Source organism: Manihot esculenta, chromosome 8 (assembly GCF_001659605.2).
Source record: "Manihot esculenta cultivar AM560-2 chromosome 8, M.esculenta_v8, whole genome shotgun sequence".
NCBI lineage: Eukaryota > Viridiplantae > Streptophyta > Magnoliopsida > Malpighiales > Euphorbiaceae > Manihot > Manihot esculenta.
This window is the reverse complement of record NC_035168.2, coordinates 10070418-10092631: the sequence shown is the minus strand read 5'-3', so window position 1 is coordinate 10092631 and position 22214 is coordinate 10070418. Positions and strand designations below refer to the sequence as shown.

The 22214-nt window shown below is 35.5% G+C and overlaps 1 protein-coding gene across 4 annotated transcripts; it reads right to left on the bottom strand.

Moving 5' to 3' along the window:
• Positions 1-9024: 9024 nt before the first annotated feature.
• LOC110621206 (E3 ubiquitin-protein ligase At4g11680) lies at positions 9025-21811 on the bottom strand. Of its 4 annotated transcripts, none has more exons than XM_021765375.2 (4): positions 21155-21811; positions 15871-15990; positions 10667-10835; positions 9025-9687 (listed from the first exon to the last, which is right to left on the bottom strand). In XM_021765375.2, the coding sequence occupies exons 1-4, from the start codon at positions 21607-21609 to the stop codon at positions 9538-9540; spliced, it is 894 nt and encodes a 297-aa protein (XP_021621067.1). In that variant the 5' UTR covers positions 21610-21811; the 3' UTR covers positions 9025-9537. The 4 variants fall into 4 exon arrangements, with proteins under 4 accessions (XP_021621067.1, XP_021621065.1, XP_021621068.1 ...); XM_021765373.2 differs by having other exon boundaries at positions 10667-10964; positions 21155-21807; XM_021765376.2 differs by lacking the exon at positions 9025-9687 and adding an exon at positions 9808-10232 and having other exon boundaries at positions 10667-10964.
• Between the last annotated feature and the right edge of the window lie 403 nt (positions 21812-22214).

Genomic DNA, 22214 nt, shown 5'->3' with positions numbered 1-22214 from the left:
TTTTTATGTGAGTTTTGGACAATGTAGGTTGCTGAGTTGCTTGTTTTGTGTTGTTGTTGGGGTTTAGGTTAGTTTGAGACCCCTATGTGTTGATGTATGAGTGTATGCATGATTTGAGAAGGTTGGATGCATGTTTGGAAGTTTGGGAGGCATTTGTACATGTTGGAACTGAGTTTCTGCCCCTTTGGGAGAACTCAGGTTCGGCAGCTGAAGGGACTTTCGGCCGCCGAACCTGCCTGTGGAGGCCAACTTTTGGCTGCCGAAAGCTCTAGGAAGGGAGTTTCGGCCGCCGAAGGTGCCGCCGAACATGCATGAGTTTCGGCTCTGGAACCCACTTTTGGCCGCCGAAGGTGCCGCCGAAAGTGGCTGAGTTTCGGCTCTGGAGGGACTTTTGGCCGCCGAACCTGCCGCCGAAAGTGCCCTGTTCAGCCTTCCTTTGCATGATTTCTATGGTTGTTCTAAGATGTTTTAGGGGGTTTTTAGGGAGCAGTTTAGAGTTATGTTAGTCTTTGTTTGGTACCTCATTTGAGTCCACCTGTGTAGGTTCGGACCCGAGGAACCAAGGACCTCAGTAGTGAGATAGCTGCTTCAGAGTCATTAGAGCTTCAGCCAGAGGTGAGTGGAATAACTCTTTATGTTTCAAAGCAAATAAATAAATTTTGAGCATGATACATGCATCACGTATGCCATGAGATATACTAGGTTGTTTGCATTAGAATTCACGAATATGTTGCATTGCATGACTTGATGATGATGTGGATGGATGTTGAATGACCCTTTAGTCCTCGTATGTTATGGTATGATGATGATACGGTATGGATAGCCAGTGAGGCCCATTCTACGCCCCTGGCACTATGTTAAGAGAAAGACCAGTGAGGCCCATTCTACGCCCCTGACACTATGGAATGTTATGCTATGTTATGTTATGTTAAGAGAAAGACCAGTGAGGCCCATTCTACGCCCCTGGCACGATTGGATTATGTAGAGGACTATTGGTGACAAGTCCATCCTTGATGTGATCTGTTTGTGATGTGTTGCATTTCATGAAAGCATGAAATTTAAATTGAATGTTTATTTATTTTGCTCACTGGGCTTTATAGCTCACCCCTCTCCCTTAACCCCTAGGTTTGCAGGTACAGGGTAGACCAGGAGGTCAGCAGGAGTAGAGTCGTATTTTATGTAATAGCTAGATGTGGACATGAATATGATGTAATGTAAAAGTATAGTATAGAAATGTAATGTAATGATGCTTATGGAAGTTTAGAGTTGTGCTTGACCATAGTATGTTGTTAATCCCTTTTTAGTATATGATCTTAAATGTTTAATGATGATTATTGTAAACCAAGCTTAATATATGTTATGTTACCCCATTGGAGTATTTGATGAGGACTCCAGTGAGAGGTTTTATGTTATGATTTGTGCATGCACAGGTTAAGCTTGGTGAACGAATGAATGAATAAATGAGAAAGTTTTAAATTTTTATGTAATTGTTGATCATGTATGAGATTAAGCAGGTATACAGGCGTATGTTAGGCTTGCTACGGGTCCCGGCGGCCTTAAACCGATCTGGATCCTAGCGCCGGTAGCGGTCCGATTTTCGGGTCGTTACATTCATATGCAGAAACAGTTTTCATATGAGTGAAAATGATCAATGTTGTTATATTAAGAAGTTTACTGACTACTTTTTTACTTTACTCTTGTATATGGATGATATATTAATTGTAAGGTCAAGTATGGAGGAGATCAAATATCTTAAGGGGAGATTGTCATTAGAGTTTGAAATGAAAGATTTGGATGCAGCAAAGCAGATTCTAGGAATGAGGATTTCTTAGGACAGGTCTGTTGGAATTCTAAATATGTCCCAAGAGCAATACATTGAGAAGTTGTTCTTCAAGTTTAAAGTTAATGATGCTAAGTCCAGGAGCACGCATTTAGCTAACCATCTCAAATTGTCAAAAAAAAAAAACTTTAATTTAAAGTTTAAAAAAATAAAAATAAAAATCAGAACCAAGCCATAACCATATCAAAATTATTTAGAATTATCTAAAAAATGTATTGAAATTTGATTTCAAGTATTGCTTTTAATACTTAAAGAATCAAAGATTTGGTTTCAATTTTGATTCTTAGGTAACAAAACTAAAACCGAAATAATCTTAATTTGTAGATTTGATGATGAGAAAGGCACTAAGCGAAAGGTATCAGTTAGGGCAGTTCGGTCCCAATTTTGATAAAATTTTAGTTAAGAAATAGAACCGGAACCAAATATTTGATTCTTTTATTTTTAAGAACCATACTTAAAATTAAATTTTGGTATAATTTCTGTACAGTTCTGATTAATTTCAATATAGTTTTATTTTGATTGTACTACTTATTTTGGTTTTTTATTTTAATTTTAGTTTTAATTTCAATTTAAATTTTAATTATTACACATAAAATTATAATATTTTTATATTTATTTTAAAATAATAAATAATTAATACTAAAATAAAAATAAAAAAATAATAATACTACCATTTAAACAATATTAATATTAATATATGCATTATGTACCAGTCCTAATAAGAAAATAATAGAATATAATAAATTATATAATTTTAACTAAAATATACATGTGTAATATCTTACTAATATGTGATTAAGTTATATAATTAAAAACTATAAAATAATTAATATATTTGCAACTAAAATGATAAACGTACACACAGAACCACTCACATTTACACATATAGAGAAATCCAAAATTTATTACTACCATAGTATATATATGATGCAGTAGGAAAATAGAGTTGTACTGTAATTGATTCGGAAAATAGAGTTGTATTGTGATTGGCTAAATTTATAAGAAAGAGAACATAAGGTAATTAATGTCCACGGCAGCCATTTCAATGCTTAAATCAGTAAATCGGAGAATAGGGCTAGCATAAGGAATTACTTAGAATTCAAGTATAGTAGTGCTGGAGAATTTCGTACTTTTATCTCTGTGATCATTAGATTTTATGCTGTAAAAGATCAGAGTTAGATATAGTATTTTCTAATAATCTAGCGATGATGTAGCCGGCTATTTGATAAGGAATCTCGTCGGTTTATCTGGTCGGTGATCCCATGATCACAAGTCTAACGGGAGTCTATTGGATTGTGTTTGCTACCAGTAACTTCATGTGAAGGTTCGACCTCTTCGGGGGAGGGCGAGCCTTAATGAAAAACTAAGGGTAACGGTGTCTGGGTCTTCTTTTCCTTGGGAGGGATCGCTCATCTGCTTATCAGACCCTTCCCACGTGACCCTATTTTGTAGAGACACCTCATGGCTCACTTTGGGCGATTCTTGTGTAGTATCAGAGGTCCTCCTGTTGACCTTTGATTCTTCAGATTCGAAGGGGACTGTTGTTCTCACTATCTGGGATATGTGGCCCACTGAGATTTGCCTTTCCTTGCTCACGCCATTTTGCCTACCTAACTCTTTAATGATGACTACCTCGTTTCTCGAGCTACATTCAAAGCTTGCCATCAAAACCATCTTATAATAGCTCTTCTTCTTCTCCAGATATCGCTTTTGCTCATTACTGCAATCTTTGATTCTAAAAAGACTCGGTCGATCATTCTTTCTCTTTTATACTCCCTTACTTTCATGGTAATTTCTATTTTTCATTTCCTTTTAAGATAAATAGGAATATTTTCTCTTCTTCTCTCACTCCCAGTGGAAGTTCCGCCTCAAACTCCTCCTTCGATGGCCCCATCCATGCCCCAGCTCCTATCTTTCCACTGAGGGTGGATCAAGAAAGTGAAGGTAGTCTGATTAGCGACATCCTGTTCATCCTATCAGAGCAAGATGTAGATCGTCTTCATGATAAATATCAAATGTCTCAAGAAACCTTCCGCGTCTTTGCCCCCTCCTTGGTCATTTGCACAGATGACTAGATTCCAGCAGAGGATACCATCATAGTTTATGAAGAACAGCTGAAGGCAGATCTTCGATTTTCTATGGACCCATTTTTTGCTACAGTCCTCCGGTTTCACAAACTTTCAGTCGTCCAGATGCATCCTAACAGCTGGAGAATCCTAGTGGGCTTCCGGTTTCTTTATTTTAATAACAACATCGAGCTAAGCATGTCCCTCTTCTTCCAGCTGTACCAGTTGAATACTAGAAGAACTGAAGATTTCTGGTCTTTTAGCAGATGAAAACGCTGAATAATATTTGACCGGATACCTTCTTTATTAAAATAGTGGAAGAATAAATTTTGTGTCCTCCGTCATCGGTCGTCTGGGGGTTTTGGACGCCTCCAAACGAGTTGAAACCTGTGGGTCCAACTGAGGAAGGATGGGGTCCAACTGAGGAGGGATTAGGATGAGACTTTAGCCTTTCTCTTAACGATAGTTAGGTCCCCTAAAAAAATAGACATCCTAAGGCAGTGAGGAATACCATTTTGTCCTGGCATAGTCATCTTCAGGCAAGCAAGACTCGAGGTCCTCATCGACCTAGCCTTCCCAGCCTTGGGAAAAGCCCTTCCCCAGCTACAGATCAGGGTATTTTTCTTTCTGCCTTTTTTTAGATTTTAAATCGCCTTACTTACTTTTCAATTTAAGCAGATATGGTCGAGTCAAGAAGCAAATTTGCTCAAGCGGCACATGCTGCTTGTAAAGGCAAAGTTGTCGCTGGGGCAACCGGTCCCCTTTCTAAGCATGCTCACCGAGCGGAAGAAGTAATCATGCTTTTCCCTCCTCCTCCCCAACCTATAATAGAAGAGTCAGCTCCTTCGTAGCCTGAGTCTTCTACAATGGGTGCTTCTGCATTTGTCCCAGTTTCTAAGCCTTTTGTTGTAGTCCCTACTTCTGCTGAGCCTACTCCTGCAAATGTGGGGTCGATTCCTCATGCTCTCGCAGCATTCAACACTTGGCATTAGCGCCAACTTGGACGCCCTCTCTCCTTGAAGATCCTAGCCCGGCCGTCTTGATAACCAAAAATGCTCTGAGGCCTAGGGACTGTCGTTGCTGGAACAAGGTCTAGACGGACGAGCTTTATGACAACGTCATGCATTCTATCTTGGAAAGTGCCCTCTATGCCTATATGCCCAAGGAGCATAATAAGGTCCTAAGACGGGAGTTTGACACCCAAGAAGCAGACAAAAGACTCCTAGTGGAAGAGTACTCAAGGTTAAAGACTCGGATTGATGAAGTAGAAGGCACAATGAAAGAGACTTTGGAGTCAGTAGATAAACTCCAAGTAGACCTGGATGAGGCCAACGCTTCTAAACTTGCCCTTGAGAATCGGGCCAAGAGAGTTGAGGATCAGGTGGCCATGCTTCAATGTCAAGTCCAAGAGCTATAGTCTCAAGCCGAGGAGAACCAGGCTGCTTCCTGCAAGATTGCTAAATTAGAGCCTGAGCTTCAAGAAACGGTGGCCTAGAGAGCAGAGATGTTCGTCGAAGGCCAAGACTCAGTCAAGAAGAAGCTAGTGAAGCAGTTTTCTTCTTAGGACTTTTCTTGGATAAATGACATCTGTCTAGAGGAGGAGGAGGGCAAGAATGAGCAAGAGGAGGAGAGGATTGATGATATCAATCGAGTTCCTGCAGAAAATGTAATAGATGTAGGGAATGCTTATATAATAGAGACTCCTGAAGTCATCCTTCCTCCTTTGTAATCTTCTGAGTTTTAATGAAAAATATTTTTTTTATCATATCTCTATTATCTTTGCATGCTTGTATGATCGATACTCGTCCTCTTTCATTTATTGCTAATCTAGATCTGAATAATTGATAAAAATTACTAAGGGGTCAACACTCGATCACAACACTCGATCATTGGTCTAACTGCTGAATATAAAATAACTCGCTCTTTTTGTCAAATGGGGCCGACACCCAGTCATGTGGCCTGATAGATATCCGCCTTACTGCATGAAATGGTTTAAAGAAATTTCTGTTATGGGTTTACCATCCGGTCGTTGAGCTTGGCGAATACCTGCCTTCTAGCTTGTACCTCAAATGCCTTAGAAACTTTTATATGGGACTAATCACCCAATCTTCTGGCTTGGCAGAATCCACCTTGTGGCTTGATATGAATACCTTTGTTTCCACGGTCCAACGCCCAAATTATAGCCTAGCTAAAACTACCGTGTGGCCTTTCAATGGGACCAATGCCCGGTCTTCTGGCCTGGCAAAACCTGCCTTGTGGCCTTTGTTTAGTGGGTCCAATCCCTGGATGGCTTGGCAATTTGCCTTATGGCCTTTGTTTAGTAGGTCCAACGCCCAGATGGCCTAGCGATTTGCCTTATGGCCTTTGTTTAGTGCGTCCAACACTTGGATAGCCTGGCGATTTACCTTATGGCCTCTGTTCAGTGGGTCCAATACTTGGATGGCCTGGCGACTGCTTTATGGCCTTTGTTTAGTGGGTCCAACGCCCGGATGGCTTGGCAATTTGCCTTATGGCCTTTGTTTTAGTGCTCTTTCATTCTTTTGAAGAAGGTCTCCATCGTTCATTGTCACTGAACAACACAATACATGAAAAATACATTGTTAATTGTTAATAAAGTTTCTGTAGATTACAAATATTCCAGGAGTAGGGAATGATTTGGTCTTCTAGCTTGGCCAACTTATAAGACCCTGGATGAATAACCTTCAAGACCCTAAATGATCCTTTTCAGTTTTCGCCTAACTTACCAGACTCAGCATTTGTTACATCTTGTTCTTTTAAGGACCAAGTCTCCATCACTGGGTCCTTCTGTAGTTATATGAATAATCTCTACAGGTTCTCTGCCATTGATAGTTTCAAGGGTTGTTACCTCGAGTTTAGGTCTCTCTCTTCCCTACTCTTTCTAGTGAACTTTTAAAATGTGTCATCTCTTACTAACCTCTCGATTTTGTCTTTTAATAGCTGACACTCTGCCGTTACATGTCTATAGTCTTTATGAAAATGGCAGTGCCTGATTCTATCTCGCCTTCCTTCTTTCTTAAGGTTGAGTTTGGGAGGTCACTTGATCTCTTGTTATTTTTACTAATCCATATTAGAATTGTGTTTGTAAGTCGTTCAATGGGGTATAATTCTTATACTTACCTCGGTACTTCCTTCCTAAGAGATTGGGTATCTTTCTGGTCTCTCCCATATCCTCGCCTCTTTGGCTTTTAGTCTTGCTTTTTGCTCATCCTTTTGTCCTCTTCTTGTCCTTTTCAGTACCTTTAAATGGCCCAAACCAACTTCCCGTCAATGTCCTTCGGAGCATCGTCCAAGGACTCCTCTTCCTCAAACTTGTGCTTCCCTTTGGACTGTGTTTGGACTGCTCTGATCCAAGTTCTTGAGGTATCAACGGAGGCTTCCTCTTTTCCCTTGGGAGCCACATGTGACGCCTCCTCCCGAGCTTTGCGTTGTTCAAAAATAACTACAACCTTCTAACATACTAGAGTATTTACTCAATGATCAAATTATTAGGGTCTACCTCGTTGGCCAGAATGGAAGAAATGACAGCGTCCTCATGAGTAATAACCTTAGTAGCAGCTTGTGAATTGCCAGCCATTTCGAGAGAGAAAAGAGAGAGTTCCTTTTAAGAGAAAAGGGGATAAGAGACCAGTTTTAATCCAAATAAATCGAGAGAATTCACTGGATCTCTTGACAACGAAACCAAATAATGCGATCGGAAAATAGAGCTGTACTGTGATTGGCTAAACATGCAAGAAAGAGAATGTGAAATGGTAGGTGCCAACGACAGTCACTCTGAAACTTAAGTCAGTAAACTGGAGAATAAGGCGAGCATAAGGAATTACTTAGAATTCAAATATAATAGTGCCGGAGAATTGCATATCTTTATCTTTGTGATCGTTGGAGTTTATACTGTAAGAAAATGGAGTTAAATATAGCATTTTCTGATAATTCGATAATGATGTAACAGTCTATTCAATAAGGGATCTCACCGGTTTATCTGGTCGATGATCCCGTGATTACAGGCATAACGAAAGTTTACTAAATTATGCCTGTTAATGATAATTTCATGTGAAGGCGCAATCTTTTCAGAGGGTAATTCTTGATGAAACATTAGATATAACGGTGTATGAATCTTCTTTTTTTTGGGAGGTACTGCACATCCATTTATCAGACCCTTATTTTGTGAAAACATCTCATAACTCAATTTTGGACGATTCTGGTATAGAATTAATATATAATCTAATTAAATTATTAAATGAAATAAAATATAATTATTTAATTAAATTATTTAAATCTATATTATTATTTTATAATATTATTAATAACTATTTAACCATTAAAAGAATGAATCTTATTTAAATTATATGAATTGTTTAATTTATAAAAGTAACTAATAACTAGATAACTCACATTAAATTTTAAATAACTCATAAATAACTTATTTTATTTATAACTTCATTTATTTTTAAATTTTTACTATATATTATTTACTATTTTATAAAATCAAGATTTAAATTTTTTAAATAAAATCATATAATTTTAATAATATAATTTATATGATTATATTGGTAAGATATAAAATATATTATATATAATATTATTAAAATTATTTAAAAATATAAACATCAAATCGATTTTTTTTTTTTTTACAATTTTGATTCGTAAATCGAATTCGATACGGTTCATAAAAAATTAAAATCAAAACTAAATAATTAAATATCAATCAGAGCATCGGCTGCAGATTCATTATTTTCAAAAATCAATTGCAATTCTGCAGCATGAACCTCGTCAGACCTCTTTCAGCTTATCCTTGTTTAACATTTTCGAAGCAAAATAGCAATTTGATCTGCTGGGAATAAGTTTTTAGCCGGAAAAGAAAATTTTCTTTTCATTATCTTGTATAAAGCTTCATTAGTACCATATAAAATCTCGATCTATTAAATCTATTACCAATTTGCAGAAAAATCCATAGTTGAAGGGAAGCAGCTGCTGTGAAAGAGCCAGCCGGTTAATCAACGTCCACAAGGTCAGTTCATATTTTAGCGAGAACTTTTTTGATAGAACTAATGTAGATAACTTATATTTCCAACTAATAATAAATTAGAAAAATTAAAAGTAAATAAAACTTTAAAAAAATTTAAGGGATGAGATAATTTACAAGTTTTAGTCAGGTATGACAGTATTTGTTTGTGTACTATCATAAACAGAACTGGATACATCCCTGAACCCCCCAGAAAATACCATCACCAGATAAGCATAAGACGATTCCTTTTCAGTTGAAGTTTACATAAAAATTCACATGGAATTTTACTGGTCACCTTTTTTCTGGTGTTGCAAATCAATTTTCTTCAACCAGTAAACTGAATTTACAAATTCTACGCTCATCACAAGTTAGACTAAAAAATGAAACTAAAGCTTCTATTCACAATGATCTCTATCCCCGTTTTCTGGATTTTGGAGGGAGGGGCTGGGTTGGGAATGGGTATAGAAGCACGATAAAAGGTCCTCCCAAGTTCCCATCTTCCTGTCAATGTCAGCAGATAACCAACTAGTTTCTCGGTGCAAATCCCTGAAGTAGCTTCTGCAAATCAACTATGTACTTGGGAGATGGATTATTATCACAACAAAGTATCATCCCCTGCGAATGTTGAATTTGCAGAGGGGGCAGGTGGCATTAATTTGGAGCCATTTGCTAATGCACACACAATGGAAGTGGTGGTTACAAGGAAGGGTATAAAGCTCTACGCCATCTACATATCTTGACAGGCAGATACAACACTCCTACAAGGCAACAACGTTTAATAATATTTTCATATGGACCTCCTTTGCATCATTTAACAGATGAAAAACACCAAGGGGAGAGTAAGTTTCATTTGCTTACATTCAAATTTATTTTTTAAAAAATGTATTAAATTTTTTAAAGCATAACAAGAAGTACTTAACTAAATGCCCTTAATAACAAGAGTTTTCCCTAGACTTTAAGCACAAATCAGCAAGCAGCCAAGATATTTGAAACTACATAATGAAGACATTCAAAACAAAAGATGCTGGGTATCTACAGATAATTCCCTGGATCCAATACATTTTTCCAAAATTTTACAATTATGATTGCCACACTAGTTCTGGCACACAAACAAAAAATGAAAAGAAGGAAAACATAAGCTACAAATTGGTCCAAAAATGGAGACAAACTACTTAAGTTTATCTGAGGATAACAATGCACATGATGGCTGACACCATTACCAAGTAATCCCATTTTACTCTACACAAGTCTGCTTAAAAAGGAGCTTCTGCCATTTTTTCTCTCCTCATCATTTAATTTGCTGCTTGAAATGTTTAGTGCACCCACATCAAAAGCATACCATGTTTCAAGACAAAAAGAAATAATTATTTAAGAAAAATAAAGTCCTGGTATTGGGAAGTCAAATTGGGGCAAAACAAGAACCATCTCCAACTTTATTAGTTATTAGATGAAAGAAACTTCAGTTCCATTACATTATGCACTTAAAACCTCTTGTGCATTACTTAAACAATATGACAATCCATTTTTTACAATATTTAATCCTTTCCAGCAGCTAATAATTCATTATCTTAATTTAAACAAATTTATGGATATAGAATTGATATTTTAAAATCAAAGAAGACAGCTATATCATAATTCCAATAATAGTATTCATCAACAAATGCCATGCACGTCTACATAAGAAACATGCACAAAAATCACAAATGCAAGCAGAAAAAACAAAGCATAGATACTCACAGAATCCTCTGGAAGAAGAGCAAGTTCATTAGCAGCACTTGTCTTGCTGGACCCTGCCCTCTCTTCAAGCAATTCTCCTTTCCTATCATTGTCCAATGCCCTTAATTGATTTTCTTGGCAGTATCTATATTTGGGAAGACTCCTTATATCTTCTTCAGATGCTCCTCTCCTAATTACAACAGCATAAGCTATTGCTAAAATTGGAATGCAGCAAAAAATAGCAAAGAAAATGATACACGCCGTCCCAATGCAAAATATTATAAAGAACACGTCAAAGGCCAGAAAAAGCACCGTTAACCTGCAATTCAAACACATGGTTTCATCATTTATGCTTCCATCCATATGTTTGAACTGATGCAACATTCCAGCAAAATAAAAAAAGCATTGTAGTTGGGGTTTACAGTTCATGAAGAACCTATGCAATTTTAAAGTAGTAATTCCAGCATGATATTATGCTGGATTTGCATCACTAGCTTTCTTGATAATCAGAAATGACATTATTCAGAAAATTAATATGATTATCAACATATTTAGGTGAGAGAAGCGCATATAATGCCACATCAACAGTTGGAAGTATCTTGAGTGTCTCTAAGCATTTGCTTAAACATAGCTGCAAAGTAGGTAGCAAAACCTACCATTCCCTTAGTGCATCACCTTCAGAAGTTGATTCATTCTCTCCAGGACATGAACAGAACACAATTAGCCCACCTTACTATTATTAGGGCTGTGCATGGTTCTTGAGAGTTCCAAACTGAACCGGAAAAAAAAAAAGTACCAGAACTGAAAAAGTACCGATACTGTAAGAACTCGATTGTACCAAACCAAACTTAAATTTAGTGTTTTGGTTCAAATTCAGTCCCGCTTCTTTACCAAGAACTGAACCAGAATCATACCAAACTAGAATTGAACCGAGTAACCAATTTTATACATTTAGTTTTGGATGTATTTATAATTTTAGAAAAATTTTATACATACTTCTATGCATTTAAAATTGCATATAGATATATAACCCAGTTATTTTTAAGTATGAATATGTATAATTTAATATTATCATTTATTTTAATACTTTTAAAATAATTTCAGTCATAAATGCATTAAATTACTTCATAGTTCTTAATTATATAAGCAAATCACATATAAGTTATATAATATACTTTTAGATATTAATTATACATGTATATTTTAATTAAAAATTATATAATTAATAACCGTACATAAGATAATATAATATTCTTATTGAGAATTATATATAATATATTTTTAATATTAATATTATTATTGTTCAAATGTTAATATTATTATTTTTATTATTCAGTTTATCTACACTCTCTAGGCATTTTTCCATTTTCTATACAATCAAGTGAAAGCCTTTGTTTCATTACAAATTTTATAGTTCAAGAACTTGAATCATCTGATGGGGATAGGGAATAGGAATGGGTAAGCTTTGGAGTATGGAGAAACTTCCAGAATTGAGTGAGCTGGAATATTCTTTTGTTGGAGAGAATTGGAGGTGGAAACATGTGACAGGACAGCCGGCAAAGCAAGCAGAAATTTGTATAAATATAGGAGGAGGAAAATGGAAAGGGGATCTAGAAAATATCTCAATTATTTCCCTAGTTAGAGGGGTAGGGTTCTTCTCTGCACGGAAAGATTTTCCTAAGGCTCTTACGAGTCATTTTAATTTCTTTGCTTGGTTCTTCTATTGTTTATAGTTCTGGTTGGGGATTATAAATCTGTGAGGTGTTGCATTACTAAGAGTTGTATTGTTTCTATTATCAATCAATACAAATTATCAATACTTATCAAATTCTCTCCATTGTTCTTTCTATTTTCAATTCATCTTTGTTCCTATCTCTATCAATTGGTTCGACCTGCCGGATCTTCAGGAGTTAGTCCACAATGGAAAATAGAATAGAGAAGGTAGAGAAGAGATTGGAGAAGATAGAGAGAAACATGACAACCTTCCAAGAAAACCTAAATACGAGCTTGAAGAAAAATTTAATAGGATTGAGCATTTACTTAGTCAGTTATCATGGAAGGAGGCAGCAAATGGAAATGGTGAAAATCTTCAATATCTTCATCAACATCAAATCAGTGGTGACTTTGTGATTGTTCATAAGGAAACAGGGTACCCCATTGCACATTTGGGGAGTGCCCAGCAGTTGAGAACTGTTAGAGGATATACCGATGAAGAGGTTTTCCAGTCGGCGCCCGTATCAGATCCTTCAGATCCTATTTGTGAGGATTATCCATTAAATGTGTTGCAAGGAGAAGTCGAGGTGAGGATCGATTCTCCCGAAGCCCTTGATTCTCATGGGAGGAAGGAGACCACGAATTTTGGATATAAGGTTCCAGATTCATGCAAAATACCAACCTAATTATTTGATATTTTCTGGGTGTACATTGGAGAAGAAGATGGGATTGGGGGATGGGCTTGGATTGAGAGCACCACTAGGAGAAGGAAATCTAACTCTTTCGGCGGGCCTAATTTTTGGTCCTCTAAAGTTACTGCACCACCAGGTCAGGCCTCCAAAGAAATGTATCACCCCCAAATAATTTTGGAAGCCCACATCCCAAGCCACCAGATTTAAACCTAGCAAAGTCGATAAATATGGAGACACAACCATTATCTTCTCCAACGATGCATAAATTTTTCTCCCATCCCGATTTCTCCAAACCTATTCATATTTCCAACAAATTTCCTCCTAATTTCAACCCAATGGAGCTGCAATTAATGTCGGATTTTGGGATTTTTCAATCAAGGAAACTACAAGAAAGGGGATCTATCACAATCAATCCATTTATAGTAAGGCTGGAAAGTGAGGAGAATCGTAATTCCCTACTGCAAACTCGAATCCAAATTTTCTGCTTCAGATTCAAGATGCATAACAATATGCTATATTTTATATCAACTCACAGCTTATGGCCATTTTCTAGGTTTTGAATGTAAAGCAGTCCATACTTACTTATTTTTTCTTGCATGAATTTAGTACTGCTTTTGAAAGAAATGCGGGGGTGTGGAGTAGACGAGTTTCTATTTTATACTCAAAGCGTATGGATTTAATTTTTAGAAATATTTGGGTAAATTCTGGAAGAAGTGTTGATTATTTGGCTGAAAATTCCATTGGTTTTGCTTCAAAAAGGAAGAAAGCACTCACACTGGTTCAAAACACAAATTATATTGCAAAGATGAATTTCTGCATGGGGTTGCATTTCCACAACAGAAGCTGCAAATTTATATTTTCACTTCAGCTGGAGAATCAAGAAAATATTTAGAAATTGATGCCAAGGCCGGGAGAGTTAATGTATGGAAATGGCTCTTTTGAACAAGCAACTACGCATCATCTTATTGATAGGGAAGATTAATGATTATTCTGTGCAATTTCATAATGCCGGGGCAAGGGTGGATAGGGTGAAAATAGAGCTTAAGGATTTGCTCTCTCAAACCTCTTATGCCTCTTACATATTAATAGAGTTGCTAGAGAATTTCTAGCTTGAATTAATTCTTTTGTATTTACTATAAAGCTTTGAGGACAAGGCCATCTTTAAGGGGGTGGTATTGATAGGGATAAGGATGGGTAAGCTTCGGAGTATGGAGAAACTTCCAGAATGAGTGAGCTGGAATATTCTTAAGTCGGAGAGAATTAGAGGTGGAAACACGTGACAGGACAGCTGGTAAAGAGAGCAAAAATTTGTATAAATAGAGGAAGAGGAGAATGGAAAAGGGACCCGAAAAATATCTCATTTATTTCTCTGGTTCGAGGGCAGGGTTCTTCTCTGCACGGGAAGCTTTTCTTAGGGGCTCTTAGGAGTCATTTTAATTTCTTTGCTTTGTTCTTCTATCGTTTATATTTCCAGTTGGGAATTATAAATTTATGAGATCCTACATTACAAAAAGTTATATTATTTTCATTATCGATCAATACAAGTTATCAATACTTATCTGATTCACTCCATTGTTCTTTCTATTTTCAATTCATCTTTGTTTCTAACCCTATCGTCATCACATAGACATTTTAATTTTGAAATGAAGAAGAGCAATCAACATTTCTATGTTGGATGTTTCTAAAGTGAGTTATTTGTATTTGTTGGTGGTTTTTTTGCTCAATCGACGAAAAAAATTAAGATCTATGTTAGGTAGTTTATGAAATTTATAGTATAAGATTTTATTTTGCCAAGGTATAGTTATTGTTTATTTTTTCTAACCTTTAACTATTTTTGGAATCATCTTTAGGGAAAAAATAACTAATTAGAAAATAAATCAAAGAAAGCAATAGATTTGAAATATGTTTAAGCTTTGGCAAGATAAAGTTTAAGAAAAATAAATAATCATAAAATTAACTCTTAAACTAAGTTTCATAAATTAATGTCGTTTGTTTGATATATTTATGCTTAGACTTGGTATTTAGTTTTCTACCTTATTTTTCATTATGTTTTTAAATATTTATTCATTTAATGAACAATGCAAATTTTAAAAAAAAAGTGTAGTGACTATAAATAAGCCGTTACCATTAAACAATGGTTGTTATAGGCCTACTTCCATTATCCGTAAACACGGTGGCTAAAGTTGCAGCTGTGATTTAAAACCATAGTTTCAACCTCAATGCTAAATGGCACTAAATGGTAATTTATGAATGTTTTACCGTTTTTCATAACTCATCTTTCATTTATTCTTGTCACTTCCTTTTTATTTCTCTCACCTATTTCCACTTGCATAAAAGAATTGTCATTTTACATAACCACCACCATAAGCAGAAATTCTTCCATAAACCTCTATCATCGCACAACACCATCTTAATCCTCTACATCCACACTAAACGAATGCATTTGGTATTTCACTAGAAAATTTAAAAAGGGAAGAAGAGGTGGGGTGGGGTGGTGGTGGTCGGAAGGAAACATCAGTCATAACGAATGCGGACTAAATTTGTAGAAGAAACAGTTTAGATCTCTACATGGACACTTAGGATATTGATAGCAACCTTCTATCAGAAACAAGAACTCAAAACACTGGTACCTTCCAAACAAATAGAAAAGCTGAAGTTCTTTGATTTCTCTTTTTGAAATGTATATTTGTTGTGCAAATTCAAATTATCAAACACAATTGCGGCAGTTCAAAATTAAAAAGCTTAACCAAAGCAAAAGAATTATGAGGGCAGATTCTTAGAATTAAAAGCAAAATAAAATATTTAGATATTTGACCTTACCAATACAGACGAGGAGAATCTTGCAAAAGTGTTTGGCCACCTACGAGGATCCAATAAAAACCAATCACCCACCAGATAGAAGATATCATTGTACTGATGGCGTCCAACCTTTTCATAACGCTGAAGGAGAAAAAACCAAAAAAAGAAATGAAAAAATATAAAGCTAAACATTTTCAGAGCTTCTAACACCATAATAGTAAGATTTTTTATCTTGGCAAATCTCCAAGGCTGAAAAACAAGAAAAAAATCATAAGATAACTAAATTTCATTGGAGACAACAAAAGAAATGAAAAATCATGATATCTCTGCAGCAAGAGAAACTCTATAAACGATAGGTCCCATATTTGGACAATTCTTAACATATTGAATTTGGTAATTTGCAAAAATATGTACATAAGAAATAAGATCCGTTTTGTTGTACAAGGAAAATCTCTTCGTCTCCAGTTTCTTATATTAATCTAAATTCCTCTTCTCAAATTAATAATAATGCTCATGTTATTGCTAAAATTTGCAGGCATCCACTTTCACAAACAAAAACAATTACAGAATAAAGCTTTTAAAATTGCTTTCAACCATGGTAGACCCAGCATTGAAAAATATGCTTCCTTGTTCTTTTTCCTTTTACCAGAACTGCAGAAGGTTTAATGGTTTTAACCATACTTATGAAACCTGGCCCAGCCCAATGGGTTGACCTGGTGACCCAGGTGATAAATCAGGATAAGCCTTTAATTGGACCAAACAAGCAATTGACAAATGAAAACCCAATGGACCTGGCAAGTGTACAGTAGCAATTTGCCAAACAGTACTCAAGAAGGGATTAAGGCAGAGAAAGAAGAAGAAGAATTATGAGTAGAGAATGAGAAGAAATGGGTGAGAAAAAGAAATTTGAGAGGCAAAGAGAATAGCATTCTGTATTAATGTGTTTGGATAGCCTCTCTAAAATATGCTACACACATATATACTGTTTTTCTAACAGAAAACCTAGTTGGATAACAACCTTCCAGCAGTCTAACTACTTTATGAACCTATGCCCAATTTACCCTCAAGTCTAATTACATATTTCCTTCCTTTACATTTCTCTTCTTTCTCCTATAATACCCAACAATACCCCCTTCATGAGAACCTTCTTGTCCCCAAGAAGGTTTAAAATCAGGGACATGGTGTGCAGGTCTTGCCCAGGTGTAATATCATCCCAATCTTTTTCTTCAACAACCAGACAAGAAATATAGGATGAATAGTGGAATTTGGGGGCAACGATAATATATAAGCAACCTAACCAGTCTTTGAAACAATTTAAATGACTCATAGAACTTGGTTGAGAGTTTCAAGGACTTTTCATAGTCAAGGAGATCTGTCTGTATGGTTGGAGTTTAAGGAACACTCAATCTCCAACTTCAAATGCACTGGCAGTCCTCTTCTTGTCTGCTTGTTGCTTCACTCTCTAAGTAGAGTACAAATTTTCTTTAAGTGATTGCAATATATGTTGCCTCTTCTGAAAGAACTCAGAAATAGCAATCACTGATGTCTCAGCAGTAGGCGAAAGAACTCAGAAATAGCAATCACTGATGTCTCAGCAGTAGGCAAAAATGTGAAAGGAGCTGGAGATTGAAAATCCATTCCCCTTTTATGCATGAGATACTTGGAGCTGTTGCAAGGTAGCAACTTGGAATTAGAAGCTAAAACCCTTATACTCTGTAAAAACACGCATTTCTTGCTGCATAATAGTCATCTTGGCATTGTGAAAGTCAAATAAAACAGAATTAAACACTTGCCTTCTCTTGGATTTGGGTTGAAGGTAGTTTTGTTTGGTGTTTGATCTACTGATATTTTGGGTACTGTTTGGCTGGGTTTTGATGGAAACAGGGGTTGTTTTGGAATTAATTGTTGCTTCCAAATCAGGTGGTTTTGGTGGATAAGTAGAGGTCTGGTTTGTTTAGCTGAATTTGCAAGAATATGGGTTTTGAATGAAGGTGTTTGGCTTGGAATAAGGCTGAGAGGTTTTAGGGAAATAATTGATTTTCTTAGCACAACTTAAGAGTTGTTCTTGAAATCTAGCAATCTCCAAAGCATGGGCAAGGTCTGTGGGTTTTAGCATTCTAATCATTGGCCGAATTTCATCCTTCAATCATTCAATAAATCCACAAAGAAAACACTCTTTCTCCTAAATGAGGCATCATCCTCTCCATTTTAATTCTCATTCTACACTTCCGTCTTGTCTTATCTTCATATATTCCTCTACTATATCTTTTAATCCTTGATCCCTAAACCTCACATACTACTCCCTCTCAAAATCCTCCTAAGAATGAGGACCTCTACTCTTAATCCAATTGTGATACCAAGCATTAGCTCGGTCAACCAAAAATAAGCTAGCAATCCCTACCTTCTCTGCATTTGGGACCTTGTATAGTTCAAAACACTTAATACATTTTCTCACCCACACTTTAGGTTCCTTACCATAAAAAGTTATTAATTCAATTTTGGGAAGATATTTTTGCATACCTTTAGAATCAAGTAAAGACCCAAACACTGCTCCAGTGGAATTTCCACTCCCAGAACCAGATCCTTGCTGTTGGTTCACAATTTCTCTAGGTATGGATAGAGTTCCCCTTCCTCCGGCATTCACAATAGTCCCATTAGCCATACTCTCTTCATTGACTGCCCCTTTTCCCCTATCGTTTATAATTCTAGAAAGAATAGATCAAAATTTCTCCATAATGGAATTTTTAGTCTCCACAACATTCTGCTTGATTTCCTCCCTTAGCAATTCCATATTCTCCTAGACTCTTCTTGCATAATTCTAATTTATTCCTCCAACCCATCCAATCTAACAGAATCAGCACAGCACTCACCATTGCAGATCTAGTCATATTGCGACTCTATTGACACACTACCCACTTCGAAACACAACTCTGATACCAACTGTGCTATAGCAATTTGCCAAACAGCACTGAAGAAGGATTTAAGGGAGAGAAAGAAGAAGAATTATGAGTAGAGAAGGAGAAGAAATAGGTGAGAAAGAAATTAGAGAGGCAATGAGAATAGCATTCTGTATTAATGTGTTTGGATAGCCTCTCTACAATAAGCTGAACACATATATACTATTTTTCTAACAGAAAACCCAGCTGCATGACAACTTTCCAGCTATCTAAATACTTTATGAACCTATACCCAATTTATCCTCAAGTCTAATTACATATTTTCCAACTTTACATTTCTCTTCTTTCTCCTATAATACGTAACAGCAGGCTTTTTCTTTAACCTGTGCGCCCAATGGCTAATACATTGACCTGGTCCATACATTATAAATTAGAAAATGTCAATATGGGTTTGAACTTTTACGTATAACAATGAATATCTATGTTGCCAACCACTTGATATGCCATGTTATTGAGCCATATCCTTTTATTTATAGTAATACGACAAATTCTACAAAAGGGAAAAGAAAAAGATGTTCATTTATTTTTATTCTTTATATATGTAGTTAATATTCAATAAATATCAACTAGATAGTTACTTAAATATTTACAGAAACAATTTTTCGACATGTACTACTTATAAATGCTAAAAATAAAAAAAGTTAAACAATATTATTCAAAATTTGAATTTTTTATATAGAATAAAAATGGATTAAGATAATATGACCTAATTACTGTTGAAAGTTTGAATTTAAAAATTATAAATTAGTTCAATAAACTTATTTATTTGCATTAATAGGTATAATATTTGATTAACAGCCACACGTATATGTAAACATTTCATAAAACAACACTAGTCTGTTCAAAGGCAATGACCTTTAAATATTGGCATGTATCATTTTTCTTCCTTTACTTTCAACTAGTCCTCCACCAATATGCAGTAAAATCATACAAATAAACCAATGTGGTCATTAAGTTGAGTTCACGCCCACCAAGTAAGCAAGTATCAATAAGAGTCTTGTTATGATACAGAATTCTCCAATTTCTAGATAGAGTAGAAACTCTAGAGAAATAGAGAAATAGGAAAGAATTGAGGAAGAAGCAGACAAAGAGAGAAAGAATTGAGAGAAAGAAGATAACATTTCAATATTGATTCTTTAACGGATCTTCCTGTTATGGTCGCGAGTAACCGATCGCATCATGGGACGATTGATAAAGAAGAAGCTCATCAAAAGAAGCTCTTAATACCCCAAACTCGTTAATAAGAGTCTTAAATCTTAATGTGCTTATAATTAATTTGCTTCTTTTATTGAATAAAGAGAAACCCCCTATATAGTGGAATTTCATGCGATCATAGTACTTCTAATTAAAGTAGAAGCCTAATACAAGCAATCATTAGATAAGAAACTACGGTGATAAGATAATAGAAATCTGATAAGAAAGTAGTAGATAAATATAATTGGTTTGTTATGGATTTGATCTATCAATTATCCATAATTACTATTTTTACGCCTATAAGTACTTCTTCCTAAACCCTGTTCCCCTATATGTAACAAGTCTCCCCAGCAATTGAATTTTTAGTGACCAAAGGTCCAAAACAAGATTCAACTGTCAAACCCAATATAGCTAGACTTTCTACCTCAGGTTCAAACCTTGAGTACTTCCCTAGTTCAATAACCTCAATACAAGTCCACTTTAGAACTTCAAAATCCCAATAATTTAGGAAGGAAAACTAGTGCAGTATCATCTTAAGCAACTGGTGAAATGGTACAACAATTAACCAAATGCTCATAAACTTGATTTGATATTCTGTTTGAACGCAGGAAATGATTTAGTGGCAATTTGTGACAAGGTTGCTTTCTTACCCATTCCATTAGGACGGTTTCTATTTTTATCCTAATCAACTGACTTTATCAAGAAAGGTTACCCTTTTCAGGTCAAGATATCAACTAATAAGTAATCTAAACATGATATTCTGCAGAACTTTTCAAGCTCAGCAATATTAATTATTGGAAATTATATGTGAAAGGTTGGTGTGCTTAAAAAACAAATACCGGAAAAAAGTGAAGGGAAAAAAAAAAAAGGAAAATCTCTTCGAATTGTCCTTCTAGCATCATATGAAAATGGAAGTATGCTAAAACTAAAGTATATCTATCAGAAAAAGCAAAAACAGTGGAACAACTATGTCCTCTCGATTCCACATCGCTACACATAGATTTCAAATAGCCAGATAAAAAGACTGCACAGAAATGTTAATAATTAACCATTGCAAACTACAGCTGTAACTTGTAAGGGAGAAAAAGAAAAAAAAAATAAAGCAAAAAACAAAAACATGACTAAGCTCACAAGTTACATGTTTAAAATGACACCTGCTGTGAGTCTGCGAGGATGGTGGTACCTCAATGCGCACACGACCACCATCACCATCATCACGATCAATTCTCCTCCTATTTTGATGCTGAAAATACACGAAAGCCACGTGCAAAAGACACTGCAAAGAGTAGCCGGACACCCAAATCCTCAAAGGGGTAGATGGCTTCTCTTTGGAGGCAGAAAATAGCACCGCCACTGACACCGCTACAAAGGCCAGGTTCCATATGAGGTCAAGCACCATTATGGGCTTCGAGAAGTAGTAGTTGTTGTTGCTATTATTGTGGCTGTCAAAGCTGGAGCTGGTTTCATTGTCAAGACCGTCGGATCGGGGATCGGCACAGTCCCCAAGGAAGATCGTGTGGTGGGGGAGTGAAAGAGCGGTGCTTAGTGTTTGGTGGCGGAGTAGAGAATAAGCAGTTCCACCCCCACCATGTCTGGCATCTTGGTCCATTTTTGGGAGGGAGAGGGAGGCAGAGAGAGAGATAAGCTATCCGTTGGCTAGAGAAGCTTTAGGGTTTTAAGAGAAATAAATGAATCAACCGAAGTGGCAGTGGATCAAAGAAAATGGGAAATCCGAACCATGAAACAGTCCGGAAAGTAAAGCAGAAAAAATTGTTCAGTTAAATTTCGATTTTCATCTATACTAGCGAATTCCGAAGAGATAAAAGCCACCACCACGGGAAACCAATTTTTTTTTATCAGACATAATAATTATAAACTAATTAAATTTTGCATATATTTTTTCAAATTATATTAAAATATTTTTATAATTTAATTTCATTATTACGGAACAATATTTTAAGGGTAAACTGATGATAATGGCTGGGGTATTTTTAAGAATATAATATGATAAAATTTTAATAAAATGAATTTAGATAATTATAATTGAATATTATAAAATTTAAATTAAATTTAAATTTTATTTATAAAAATTTATTTATATAAATAATTAATTTATTTAATATAAAAATATATAGTTTTTACTAATTAAAATTTTAATGTTTTTTAGAAATATTATAAATAAAAATTATTAATAAAAATATGTTTTATATAAAT

Coding starts and splice junctions, on each gene's coding strand:
- LOC110621206 (XM_021765373.2), bottom strand. CDS start 21,609: ATGGACCAAGATGCCAGACATGGTGGGGGTGGAACTGCTTATTCTCTA. Junction 15,991..21,154: donor TCCTCGCAGACTCACAGCAG/GTGTCATTTTAA, acceptor TTTCTCCTTCAG/CGTTATGAAAAGGTTGGACG. Junction 9,688..10,666: donor CTCTTCTTCCAGAGGATTCT/GTGAGTATCTAT, acceptor GTTGCCTTGTAG/GAGTGTTGTATCTGCCTGTC.